Source organism: Chiloscyllium plagiosum, unplaced genomic scaffold (assembly GCF_037043375.1).
Source record: "Chiloscyllium plagiosum isolate Xiang-an unplaced genomic scaffold, Cpla_swu_hap1 HiC_scaffold_6, whole genome shotgun sequence".
Classification (NCBI taxonomy): domain Eukaryota; kingdom Metazoa; phylum Chordata; class Chondrichthyes; order Orectolobiformes; family Hemiscylliidae; genus Chiloscyllium; species Chiloscyllium plagiosum.
In genome coordinates this window covers 110,083,330-110,096,434 of record NW_028270144.1, presented here as the reverse complement: position 1 = coordinate 110,096,434, position 13,105 = coordinate 110,083,330, and the positions used below count along the sequence as shown (strand labels likewise).

The window sequence follows — 13,105 nt, the reverse complement described above, 5'->3', positions numbered from 1 at the left end:
TAATGGCATTCCCTCTTCACGATAGGAAAGTGCTGCTGTCTGTAGGTGGTCTGTCCTGCCAATGGAACAGGACATGCCCAAGAATTGTAATGGAGGATTGGGGAATTTCGCCTGTAAGGTATGACTCTTAGGCTATTGCATGGTAAGTCTGTGCAGCAGCTGTCCCACCTATGGCCCAAGTTCCCAGGTGTTAGCGTGATTTGCTGGTCTGGATGTGCCTTTATTATATCTGACTCAAACCCTGGGTTTTTGCGAAGTGGGCTACTTAACATTAGTGCATGTGAACTTGTACATCTGTGTCATCTGAGAAATATTTGCAATTTATCTCAATTAGATAAACTATTTGCAAGCTGTTGTCTCATCTCTTTGTAATACTATTGATTCTTATAGTTACATTTTCATGAATTTCTTGGAGATTTTTTGATCCATTCCTAAAGTTTGATTACAGGTGACAAACAACATTGTCTTTTAGTTAGGATTTAACAAGTTCTCCAGCAGCCTTTGCCTCTTAATAGCTGCTAATTATCTGCTTTGAACTGAAAGGAGAATTTGGGAAATTAAACAGCATATTTGCTCATTTGGGTGCAGAAGTCATGTGTTTATGCTGCATAGAAAATAGGAACAGGAGTAGACCGTTTTGAGCCTGTTCTGCTATTCAGTGTGATCATAGCTGATCATCCAACTCACTACCTGCTTCTGTTTTCTCCCCATACCCTTTCATCCCTTTAGCTCTCGAACTGTATCTAACTCCTTTTTGAAAACATTATGTTTTGGCCTCTCTGCTTTCTATGGTTCAGGCCTCCATAAGCTTACCCCTCTCTGAAGAAATATCTCATCTCAGTCTTCAGTGGTCTACCATGTACTCTTAGACTGTGACCACTGGTTCTTGACTCCCCACTCATTAGTAACATCCTTCCTGTGTTTATCCTGTCCAATCCTGTTAGAACGTTCGAGGTATGTGAGCTCTCTCTCCATATTCTTCTAAACTCCAGTGAACATAGTCTTAACTGATCCAGGCTGTCTTCATAAGTCAGTCCTGTTGTCACAGAAATCAGCCCATGAACCTTTGTTGCACTCCCTCCATAGCCAGATACTGAATGAATAGTAGTTTCATCACCGGACTTCAAGCACTTGATTAGATTAGATTCCCTACAGTGTGGAAACAGGCCCTTCAGCCCAACAAGTCCACATCAACTCTCCAAAGAGCAACCCACCTAACACTATGGGCAGTTTAACATGGCCAATTCACCTGACCCGCACATCTTTGGAGGAAACCCATGCAGACATGGGCACAACGTGCAAACTCCACACAGAGTCGCCCGAGGCTGGAATCGAACCTAGGACCCTGGTGCTGTGAGGTAGCAGTGCTAACTGCCGAACCACCATGCTGCCCTTAATGCTGAACAGAATGCTAGTTGGTGGCACTGAGGTACTGGACCAAGAATGACATGAAATCTAGGAGTACTTGAAGTCCTGCTGGGACGTGTGCTGGGTTTGGGAAACCAGACTTGTGATAAAAGATTAGAGTTATAAAGTTGAAACATGTACAGAAATGCAAAGTACAGCAGGAGTTAATGTGCCAGGTTGTGATTTTTCATCAGACATTAGTTATTTAGTACTTCAGAGGATGTGTGGGAACTTTTAGCCAGGTTACAAATTCAAGTGAGTAATTTGAATTGACTGAGCACAATCTAGTACAAAAGAAGTGCTATACTGCCAAAAGATTTTGGCTTTCAGATTGCGGTCACTTCTTCATAGTCCTTGGAATACTTTTGAAGTTCTCACAAGGGAAACACAGCAGCAGTTTGTACATAGTACACGTTTATGCACAACACTGTGATAATCAGATAATAACTTTGTGATATTCCAGGATAAATATTGACCTAGGCATCAGAGATAACTCCCCATTTGTGTCCAAAACCAGTCACCTGATGTCTTAAAGTCCACTTGAGGGAGTGGATTGGTTTAATGTCTCAACTGAAAGATACTGCCTCTAAAAGTACAGTGCTTCCAACTCCTGCAGTGGAGTTGTCTGCCTTGATCTTTCTGCTCAAGGCCTGGGGTAGAATATCAGCCCACACCTTGTCAATCAGAGGTAAGGCTGCCATCTCATGAGCCATAGTAATTTTACTTTGGGTAAGAGAACCTGGCTCTGGCATGAGTTTTGAAACACATTGGTTCTTACTGCCTGCAGCTAAGCCCCTGGAGTTGCCCATACTGTGAAAACAAAGAGGAACAACTGGCACATGTGAATTCTGGTTTTCTTTTTTTTTTTTGCTGATGCATGAATCTATTTTGAATGGGCCTTTGATCAATGTTAACTGTATCATTTATCTAATAACATTGTTGCCAAATGTAGAAATTACGTAAATGTGTTAACTTTGGACAAGAGATTATATCTTTTGAGTTATATGGGTGAATGCTAAACCATCTGAATGATGCAGTTACTCTCTTTACAGCTATGATGAAATCTGGGTTAAAGATTTCAAGACAGCAACTGATGTGTGTGTTTCACAAACCAGGCAGGGGAGGGGATGACTATTCTAATGTAATCTGTCTATCCTGAAGTCATTCAAGTATGATCAGATCTCAAGATTCCTCCAATCTTTCTTCTGAGCCCAGCCCCACTTTAAATTGCTTTCCTCCAGTTCAGAACAGCACGATGGTTATCTGATTATTGGATGATTGCATGGAGTTCACACATTTTCCCCTTATCGGTATGGGTTTCCTCCCATAATCCAAAGATGTGCAGGTTAAGTGGATTGGGCATGCTAAATTGCCCATAGTGTCCAGGGATGTGTAGGTTAGGTGAATTAGCCATGGGATGTGCAGGGGATAGGGTTAGGAGTGGGTGGTTCTGCAGGGATTCTTTGATTCTGTTAGGTTGGTGGTACTGTTTAATCAATTGGAAGTTCAGCTATACCACAAATCTGAATAAACTCTCAATAAGCATTTTCATTTACCCCAGTTCTACATTTACTCTGCTTGTAATTGTTAACAGAACCTGAATTGCTTTTCTTTTTGCTAATCTGGTTCCAATTTCCATCTATGCATCAAAAGTGAGGTTTGCTTCAGTGATGGACCTGATAAATGAGAATACATTTTATAACTAAGTGAACAGCTCACACGAGTGTTTCCATAAGACATAGGAGCGGAAGTAAGGCCATTCGGCCCATCGAGTTCACTGTGCCATTCAATCACTTACCCGCACCCTTCCCTTAGCCCTTAATTCCTTGCGAGATCAAGAATTTATCAATCTCTGCCTTGAAGACATTTACCATCCTGGCCTCCATTGCGCCCCGTGGCAATGAATTGCACAGGCCCACCACACTCTGGCTGAAGAAATGTCTCATTTCCATTCTGAATTTACCTCCTCTAATTCTGAGGCTGTGCTCACTGGTCCTAGTCTCTCTCTCTCTCTCTCTCTCTCTCTCTCTCTCTCTCTCTCTCTCTCTCTCTCTCTCTCTCTCTCTCTCTCTCTCTCTCTCTCTCTCTCTCTCTCTCTCTCTCTCTCTCTCTCCCCCCCCCCCCCCCCCACAGAAATAAATTCCCAGTGTCCACCCTTTCTAAGCCAATCATTATCTTGTAAGTTTGCATTAGCTCTCCCCTCAACCTTCTAAACTCTAATGAATACAATCCCAGGATCCTCAGCCGTTCATTTAATGTTAGGCTTACCATTCCAGGGATTATCCATGTGAATATCCGCTGGACACGGAGATGTCGGGCCCAAAATTGGACACAGTATTCCAAATGGGGCCTAACTAGAGCTTTATAAAATCTCAGAAGCACATCACTGCTTTTATATTCCAACCCTCTTGAGATAAATGACAACATTATATGTGGTTTTTTAATCACGGATTCATCCTGCGAGTTAACCTTTAGAGATACCTGGACTAGCACTCCCAGATCCTTTGGCTTTATGAATTTTCTCACCAGTTAGAAAATGCCTGTATTCTTTTTTCCAAAGTGCAAGACCTCACATTTGTTCACGTTGAATTTTCTACACTGTCTAAATTTTTCTGCAGCCTCAGCACTACCTACCTGTCTGCATAACTACGTATCATCAGCAAACTTCGTCAGAAAGCCCCCAGTCCCTCCTTCATTAATGTATAAAGTGAACAGCTGCGGCCCCAACACTGAAACCTGCAGGATACCACTTGTCACCAGCTGCCATTCCGAGGAAGAACCTCTTATCCCAACTCTGCCTTCTGTCAGACAGCCAATCCTAAATTCATGCCAGTGGCTCACCTCAAACGCCATGAGCCCTCACCTTACTCAGCAGCCTCCCGTGAGGCACCTTATCAAAGTCCTTTTGGACGTCTAGATGGATAACATCCACTGGGTTTCCCTGGTCTAACCTACTTGTTACCTCGATGTAGGTTTGCTCACTAAGCTGGAAGGTTCATTTTCAGATGTTTCGTCACCATACTAGGTAACATCTTCAGTGAGCCTCTGGACAAAGCACTGCTGGTGATTCCTGATTTCTATTTATACGTTTGAGTTTCCTTGGGTCAGCGATGTCATTTCCTGTGGTGACATCATTTCCTATGGTGATGTCATTTCCTGTTCTCTTTTTCAGGGGATGGTAAATGGGGTCCGAGTCAATGTGTTTGTTAATAGAGTTCTTGTCGCAATGCCATGCTTCTAGGAATTCTTGTGTGTGCCTCTGTTTGGCTTGTCTCAAGATGGGTGTGTTGTCCCAGTCAGTAGTGTCTTTCATTATCTGTTTGTAAGGATATTAGTGAGAGAGGATCATGTCGTTTTGTGGTTAGTTGATGTTCATGTATCCTGGTGGCTAGTTTTCTGCCTGTTTATCCAATGTAGTGTTTGTTACAGTCCTTGCACAGTACTTTGTAAATTACATTAGTTTTGCTTGTTGTCTGTAGGGTCTTTCAAGCTCATTAGCTGCTGTTTTAGTGTGTTGGTGGGTTTGTGGGCTACCATGATGCCAAGGGGTCTGAGTAGTCTGGCAGTCATTTCCAAGATGTCTTTGATGTAGGTGGAGGGTGGTTAGGGCTTCTGGACGCGTTTTGTCTGCTTGCTTGGGTTTGTTGCTGAGAAATCGGCAGAATGTGTTCATTGGGTACCCATTCTTTTTGGATACACTATATAGGTGATTTTCCTCTGCTCTGCGTAGTTCCTCTGTGCTGCAGTGTGTGGGGGCACGTTGAAGTAATGTTCTGATGCAGCTTCTTTTGTGGGTGTTGGGATGATTACTTCTGCAGTTCAATATTTGATCGTATGTGTTGTTTTCCTGTGGAGGCTGGTTTGAAGTTCCCCCATTGGCTGTTGCTCTATTGTGACATCTAGGAATTGCAGCTTGTTGTTGTTTTCCTCCTCTTTAGTGAATTTTATGCCAGTCAGGGTATTATTGATCGTCTTACCCTTACTGGCATTAAAAAAAATCTCCCTGCACTTCCCAGAATTTAGAAATCTCATCCTTAACAATGGATTCTCGAATTTTACCAACAACCGAGGTTAGGCTAGGCCTATAATTTTCCATCTTTTGTCTTGATCCTTTCTTGAACAAGGGGTTTACAACAGCGATTTTCCAATCATCTGGGACTTAACCTGACTCTAGTGACTTTTGAAAGATCACAACCAACGCCTCTGCTGTTTCCTCAGACACCTCCCTCAGAATTCTGGGATGTAGCCCATCAGGGCCAGGAGAGTTATTAATTTTTAAACCCTACAGCTTTTCTCACACTTTCTGTTTTGTAATGGCTACCATACTCCACTCTGCCCCCTGACTCTCTTTAATTGTTGGGATATTACTCATGTCTTCCATTGTGACGATTGACACAAAGTACTTATTATGTTATTCAGCTATTTCCTTATCTCCCATCACTAGCCTTCCTGTATCAATTTGAAGCGGCTCAGTGTCTACTTTTGCTTCTTGTTTGCTGCTTATGTATTGAAAGAAACTTTTACTATCATTTCTAATATTACTGGCTAGCTTACCTTTATATTTGATCCTCTCCTTCCTTATTTTTCTCTTTGTTATCCTCTTGTTTGTTTTTGTAGCCTTCCCAATCTTCTGATTTCCCAGTGCTTTTGGCCACTTTATAGGCTCTTTTTCTTTGATACATTTCCTGACTTCCTTTGTCAGCCAAGGCTGTCTAATCGCTCCTTGGATAGTCCTTTCTTTCCTTTGGGATGAACCTCTTGTAATGTGTCCTCAATTACACCCAAAAACTCCTGCCATTGTTGCTCTACTGTCTTCCCCGGTAGGCTCTGCTTCCAGCCGATTTTTGTCAGTTCCTCTCTTGTGCCCCTGTAACTACCTTTATTGAACTGTAACACCATTGCATCCAATTTTGCCTTTTTTTCGAACTGCAAACTGAACTCTACCATATTATGATCGCTGCCTCCTAAGTGTTCCCTTACTTGAAAATCTTTTATAAAGTCTGGCTCGTTACATTGCGCTAAGTCCAGATTAGCCTGCTCCCTTGTAGGCTCCATCATAAACTGTTCCAAAATTCCATCCTGTAAGCATTCCATGAATTCCCTTTCTTTGGATCCACCGGCAGCATTATTCACCCAGTCCACCTGCATATTGAAGTCCCCCATGATCACTGTGACCTTGCCTTTCTGACATATCCTATCTATTTCCCGGTACATCTTGCGCCCCTGGTCCTGACCACTGTTAGGAGGTCTGTATATAACTCGCATTATGGGTTTTTTTCCTTTATGGTTCCTCAACTCCACCCATGTCATTCAGTGCCAAAGATTTAATTTCATTCTTGACTAACAAGGCAACCCCACCCACTCTGCCCACCTCCCTGTCTTTTTGATAAATTGTAAATCCTTGGATGTTTAACTGCCGGTCCTGACCCCCCTGCAACCTCGTCTGTGTGATGCCTACCACATCATCATTCACGATGATTTGTGCCATTAATTCATCTACTTTGTTTCGAAAAGATCTGGCTCATTACATAGCACTAAGTCCGGAATAGCCTGTTCCCTTGTGGATTTTTTCCCCAGTGTGCATGAATGAATAAGTCTGAAGTATTTTGGAATAGGTATTTTTAAAGATTAGTAAAATACTAATCCATCAATATTAAACTGTTATTAACAGCTGGAAATGATTGCCATGGAAAATCCTGCAGACCTGAAGAAACAGCTGTATGTGGAGTTTGAAGGTGAACAAGGTGTGGACGAAGGAGGTGTATCCAAAGAGTTTTTTCAGCTTGTTGTGGAAGAAATCTTCAACCCTGACATTGGTATGGATTTCTATTTTGTAGTATTCCAATTTTGGCATGTTGGCAATACTGCTTAAAGAATTGCCATATGGATCTAGTGGCTAATGATGGTGTAACACTGAGTCATATCGACCAGGAAAATCCTATATTGAATCCCTCTGTTCTGTAGTGGCAGACAGCAGCACAATTAGCCTTTGTAATCAGAAAAAAAAAGCCCCGTTATCAAAAACAAGTGATGGTCCCTACTCCAATTTCTTATTTAGTGACTGCTGATGCAAGTATCTATACTTGGGCATCAGATGAGGAAATAATTGTGCTCTGCTGGAATGGGCTTCATGGATGAATGTCCCTTGAATCTCTGTTAATCATGTATAAACAATTACTTGTGCAGTGACCAATGCTCATGAGCTTTAACCAAATATCGTTAATGTCTTCAGGAGAGAAAACCAAACTTGCAGGGATGAGAGAATTGTGTTCATCCAGCAATATTTTTTCCATGAACAGCAATCTCAGCTCATTGCACCTGAAAGTAAGGTGCTAAAGAACCAGTTCTGGTGGGGTTTTTTTCAACTGACCAATTGCAGATACATCATAGCTTGTTAAAGTCAGTAAATTCCTCATGCATAATTAAATCAAATGGCGGTCTTTAAAAATGATCATAATATGTTGACAAACCAATTAAAGTTCTGAAAATGTTTTAAGTGATTTGCTGGCCATCTCTTTTCCCCCCTCCAATAACTGATCATTAGTCAACTGTAAAGTTTTTGAATCTAACTGGACATAGTTGGGAACCTGAGATGAATGTAGGAAAAGTTGTATTTGTAGATTCTTCTGAGAATGTGTATGTATGTATTAAAGGGGCCAAAGACTCCTGGTGAAAAAAGACCAAGTTACCTTAAATATTACAGGCTATTTCATGCAACATTTATGGGAGACAAACTTTGATATTAAGTTTGAAATAATTTGGAGTATCTAGATAAAGCTAATTGATTTAAAAAGTTGCCTAAATGGAGGTGAAACAGGTTGGAACGAATGTTTAAGCAACATGGTTACCTATCTGAAGAATAGAAGTGGGTAATGTCCCATGAGGAAATTGGGACACCTTTTCTGTTCACTGAGTATGCGGGATTTGAACTAAAGAAACATCCTGAATTTGTGGTTGAGATGGAAGGAGCAAGTATGTATCTCCGGGAGACCAAAGGAGATCCAATAGGATGCTGATCTTTTGTAGCTGGTTTAAAAAAAAAGGAACACATCGGAATTTTTTTTAGTGAAACTAACACCATACTTATTTCTTATTACAATTAATGTAAGAGATAATAAATAATAGAATATTATTATATAATAAATAAGAGGTAAACCGATGATGAGGGAGCAGTGAATTTGGGAGTTCTCAAAGTTCACAAGACCTTAAAATAACTACGTTTGCTTGGTAAGTTGATAAGTTATTGAACATTAGTTCTGCGTTTTAGCCATAAAATGTAGAGATTTAGTTGTGAATCGTAAAACAAATCATTGCAGGAGTTGGTTATTCAGCCCACTGTGTCTGTGCTGGCACTTTACTGGAGCTGCCCAATTCATCGCATCCCTACCTCCTCTCCATTTTCTTACATGGGTCCCAATTTTTTTCCCCCTTTAAATTGGGTAACTACTAAAAAGTTAAGTTAGGAAGGCAGAAACATAACTATTCAGGTATGTATTGCAGGTTGCAGGAACTTATTGTGTTTTTTAAATCATGTCACTTCTGGTTCTTTTTGCAACCACCTTTCAACTGTTTTGTCTCAATTCTGGCCTGCAGCTTTGGATGAGCAGATCCTCCTTGCTGCACTTACCAAAACCATTCATGATTGCAGGTATTATGAGTTGCCTATTGATCTATTTCCCAAGGAAAAACTTTAGCTTCTCCATTCTCTAGGCATAACTGAAGTTCATTTTCCCTGATACTATTCTAGTCTCTTTAAATTGATAAAAGTATTAATCGCATATTTCAGAACTTAACCTTTACTGTTCAAATTTTTAGCCATGTGTTGCCCAAAATTAAACACAGTAGCACCAAGCTAGTGTTTTTTGAAAGTTTAGCAGAACTTCATTGTTTTTGTTCTCTCTGCTTCCGTTGATAAATCTAAGGATCCCAAGTGTGTTTGAACAGTCTTATCAACTCAACTTCTCCCTCATCTATATTCTGCAACCCCTTTTAAAATTGCCGTAATTAGTTTACTTTGCCTCCTCTCATTCTTCATTGCCAAAATGATTCTATGTGCAATTTTAGTTTGGTCTTGGACCAATCTCAGTTGATTGGTTACCTAGTTAACTTCCTCGCTTCTGGTAGAGATCTCTCTACACAATTGCAGAAAATCCCACATCTCACCATTCCATGGCTCATTAAACCTTTCAAACTGTAAAAAAAAAAAATGTTTGTGCTTTTTTTCCCCCTTCTCCAGGAATGTTCACATATGACGAATCTACAAAATTGTTCTGGTTCAACACTTCCTCATTTGAAACTGAGGGACAGTTTACTCTAATTGGCATAGTTCTTGGCCTAGCCATTTACAACAACTGTATACTGGATGTGCATTTTCCTATGGTCGTTTACAGAAAACTGTTGGGCAAAAAGGGAACCTTCCGAGACCTAGAAGACTCTCACCCGGTAAAGTACATGCCTTAAAATATTTTACAAACTATTTAACTAACAAACTCCACCTCTTTAACCAGTGCATTTTATAGGGAATTCTTCTTCCCGGCAGCACAACTAATTTTCTTAGTTTTTCATCTTATTCCCTTAATCTGCAGCGTTCTGCGAATTGACAGCTAAGTGGTCAAGTTGAAGTAAAAGGGAAATGAAGCAGGTGGTAAAATGCAAATCAAAAAGAGAAACCCATGCTGCCCTTGTAATTCAGTTAATTTTTGCTCAGTTAGGCATCTTCTAATATGCATTAAGGAATTTGTATAAAAAAAAGATCTTTTTGCATTTGATTCAAATTAGCAAGTCATTAGTTTAAGCAACTTCAAGTGCCAAGATATGTACTTCAGGTGCTGTTTAATGATCAGCAATGTGTACGTTACATGTGAATACTATACATGTTGCTTTAGGTTTTTAAGTAAGTGCTATCAAAAATACCATAAAATATTATAACAAATAAATAACTCTTTCCCAGGTCCTGCATCAGAGTTTAAAAGAACTTGTTGAGTACGATGGCAGCGTAGAGGATGACATGATGATTACTTTCCAGATATCTCAAACTGACTTGTTTGGAACTCCAATGATGTGTAACTTGAGGGAGAATGGGGATCAGATTCCAGTGACAAATGAAAACAGAAAGGTAATGTTAGAATAAATCTCAGCTTGAAATTATAGGGAGTAATGCTGTTACATTTGCTACAGCGTAAATGTGGCCGGACAGTTCTGAATCCTGATGCAACATGGTGTGAAATAAAGGTAGTTTATTTCCTTCTCCAAGTGGTCTAACAGCACTGTGATCTGGAGTGAGGTAACCTCCCTCCTCCTGGTCTTCATAAGGCTGTTTGTTTTTTTTAAAAAGCTTTTGACGTACGGTACCAACTCTTGAATATCCATTCCCATAACTCACCTTTGAACTGATGTATGGAGGCTGCCACCTGCTAACTGCCTGAATTTTTTTTAAAAAAGGAACATTTAAATGGATAAATGAGAAAAATGATAAGTGAGAGCAGAAACAGGAGAGATGTAGAGAAAGGATGGCCAAAACAAAACCAGAAAGAAGATTGGGGAACGTGATAGTATTCAGAGGAACCTCAGTCATCTGGCATTCGATTATCCGAACATCGGATAATCCGGCAAGATTGTAAGGTCCTGATGCTCGGCTAAACTATGTTATCCAGCATTCGATTATCCGGAATTCAATTAACCAAACGAAATACTCCCCGCTCATGACCTTTGAATAATCGAGGTTCCTCTGTAATGAACAAAAGAAAGGTCAAGCACAATGTAAGACAAGTAATGAAATAAAGGAAGAAAAGCACAGAACTTGAGAGATCAAAGTAGATGGGGCTCAGCTGAATGTTTCTTCGATTAATTGAGCAATATCACGTGAGTGTAATGAATAATTTTTTTTATTATTTCATTGTCCTCCATCAGCAATACATGGAATTTTGTGACAATTCCAGTATTGTCTGTTCCACTTAAGTTAATACAAGCTCAGTGAACTGTTCTGGTTCCTGTGTTGAGCCTTCCAAATACAAACTCTTCCTCATGAATTTGGGCATGATTCCAACAATGCTCATCTTGAACAGTCCCAAAAAGTGGATATGAATTTCATGCACTGAATTTAAGTTCTGAAGTCACAGTAAAAAGATCAGAGATCAAAAATTTTTGAGTTGCTTAAAGAGCCAGAGGATGAACGTTTATGATTTTAGCAGAACTGAATGTTAAATTTGTATTGTGGAAATACCGACTTCATGCTATTATGCTGTGTGGATCTAATGTGATGTTATTTTACACCAAACAGGAATTTGTTGACCTTTATACAGATTATATTCTCAACAAATCAGTAGAAAAGCAGTTTAGAGCCTTTAGAAGAGGTTTCCATATGGTAACCAACGAGTCACCACTAAAGTATTTATTCCGACCGGAGGAGATCGAGCTACTAGTCTGTGGAAGTCCGGTAAATCAGTATTAAAATCCTTACACATTCAACTTTCTGGATTAGACACCATGAACGTTTTATATTAAATTTGATTGTAAAGAGAGATCTCTCAAATTTAGAACCTAGATTTTCAAGCACTTGAAGATACTACAGAGTATGATGGTGGATATGCCAAGGACTCCCGTATTATAAGGTATAACTTGACGTTTATTCCTAACTTTTATGTTTGCCATTTTTTAAGCATAGCTAACATTGTAACTTTCTCATCTTTGAATCATTCCTCCAGTTTTTGGTTCTCTTGGCAGGTTTCTGGCCCCCTATGTTATAATGCCACTGATCTCATTTTGCATGCTGCCCTAAGGCTGTGACATTAATATAGTTTTCCTAACTCAATTCAGGAATCAAATCATTGCGGGTGTTTCATTACAGATTCCTGACATTGGAAAGTGAAGTGGTAACCACTCTTAACAAAATACAAACTAACTGACTTTATTCTGAGCCAATCATTTTCAGATGTTTGGAAATGTCCAAATATTGAGGCACTCCCAGTGACTCCAGCTAAAAATATAGAAAAGAAAGGGACCCAGAGAAATAGTGAGGAAAGAGATCAATCTGAGACTGGTACATTTGGGAAAAGGAGCGATTCAAACAGTGATGGCAGGCAGGAGCAGAGCAGAAAACAAAGTAGGCCTGATGCATTAAACTGCATTTACTTCAATGCAAGAGGCCTAACCGGGAAGACAGATGAACTTAGGGCATGGTTGGCAACATGGGACTGGGCTATCATAGCAATTACAGAAACATAGCTCAGGGATAGATAGGACTGGCAGCTTAATACATGTGCTGCAGCAAGGATAGAGAGTGGGGGAGGCAAGAGAGGAGAAGGAGTGGCATTGTTGATAAGGGATAGCATATTACTGCTGTATTTAGGGAGGGTATTCCTGGGAATACATTGAGGGAAGTCATTTGGGTGGAACTAAGAAAATAAGAAAGGGTGATCATCTTATTGAGCTTGTATTATAGACACCCCTAATAATCAGAGGGAAATTGAGAAACAAACTTGGAAGGAGATCTCAGCTATCTGTATGAATAATAGGGCTTATGGTAGGGGATTTTAACTTTCCATAGACTGGGACTGCCATAGTGTTAAGGGTTTAGATGGAGAGGAATTTAAGTTTGTACAAAATTTTCTGATTCAGTATGTGGATGTACCTATTAGAGAAGGTGCCAAACATGACCTGCTCTTGGGAAATAAGGCAGGGCAGGTGACTGAGATATCAG

The 13,105-nt window shown here is 40.1% G+C and overlaps 1 protein-coding gene across 2 annotated transcripts in view; it reads left to right on the top strand.

The window, feature by feature from the left end:
• ube3a (ubiquitin protein ligase E3A) overlaps positions 1–13,105 on the top strand; it is a 67,948-nt gene that overhangs the window by 45,871 nt on the left and 8,972 nt on the right. For both annotated transcript variants that reach the window (XM_043692269.2, XM_043692270.2), the window contains 5 exons: positions 7,079–7,223; positions 9,644–9,849; positions 10,358–10,522; positions 11,687–11,842; positions 11,944–12,017. In XM_043692269.2, coding sequence (XP_043548204.1) covers positions 7,079–7,223; positions 9,644–9,849; positions 10,358–10,522; positions 11,687–11,842; positions 11,944–12,017 — 746 coding nt within the window. The remainder of the gene's footprint in view (positions 1–7,078; positions 7,224–9,643; positions 9,850–10,357; positions 10,523–11,686; positions 11,843–11,943; positions 12,018–13,105) is intronic.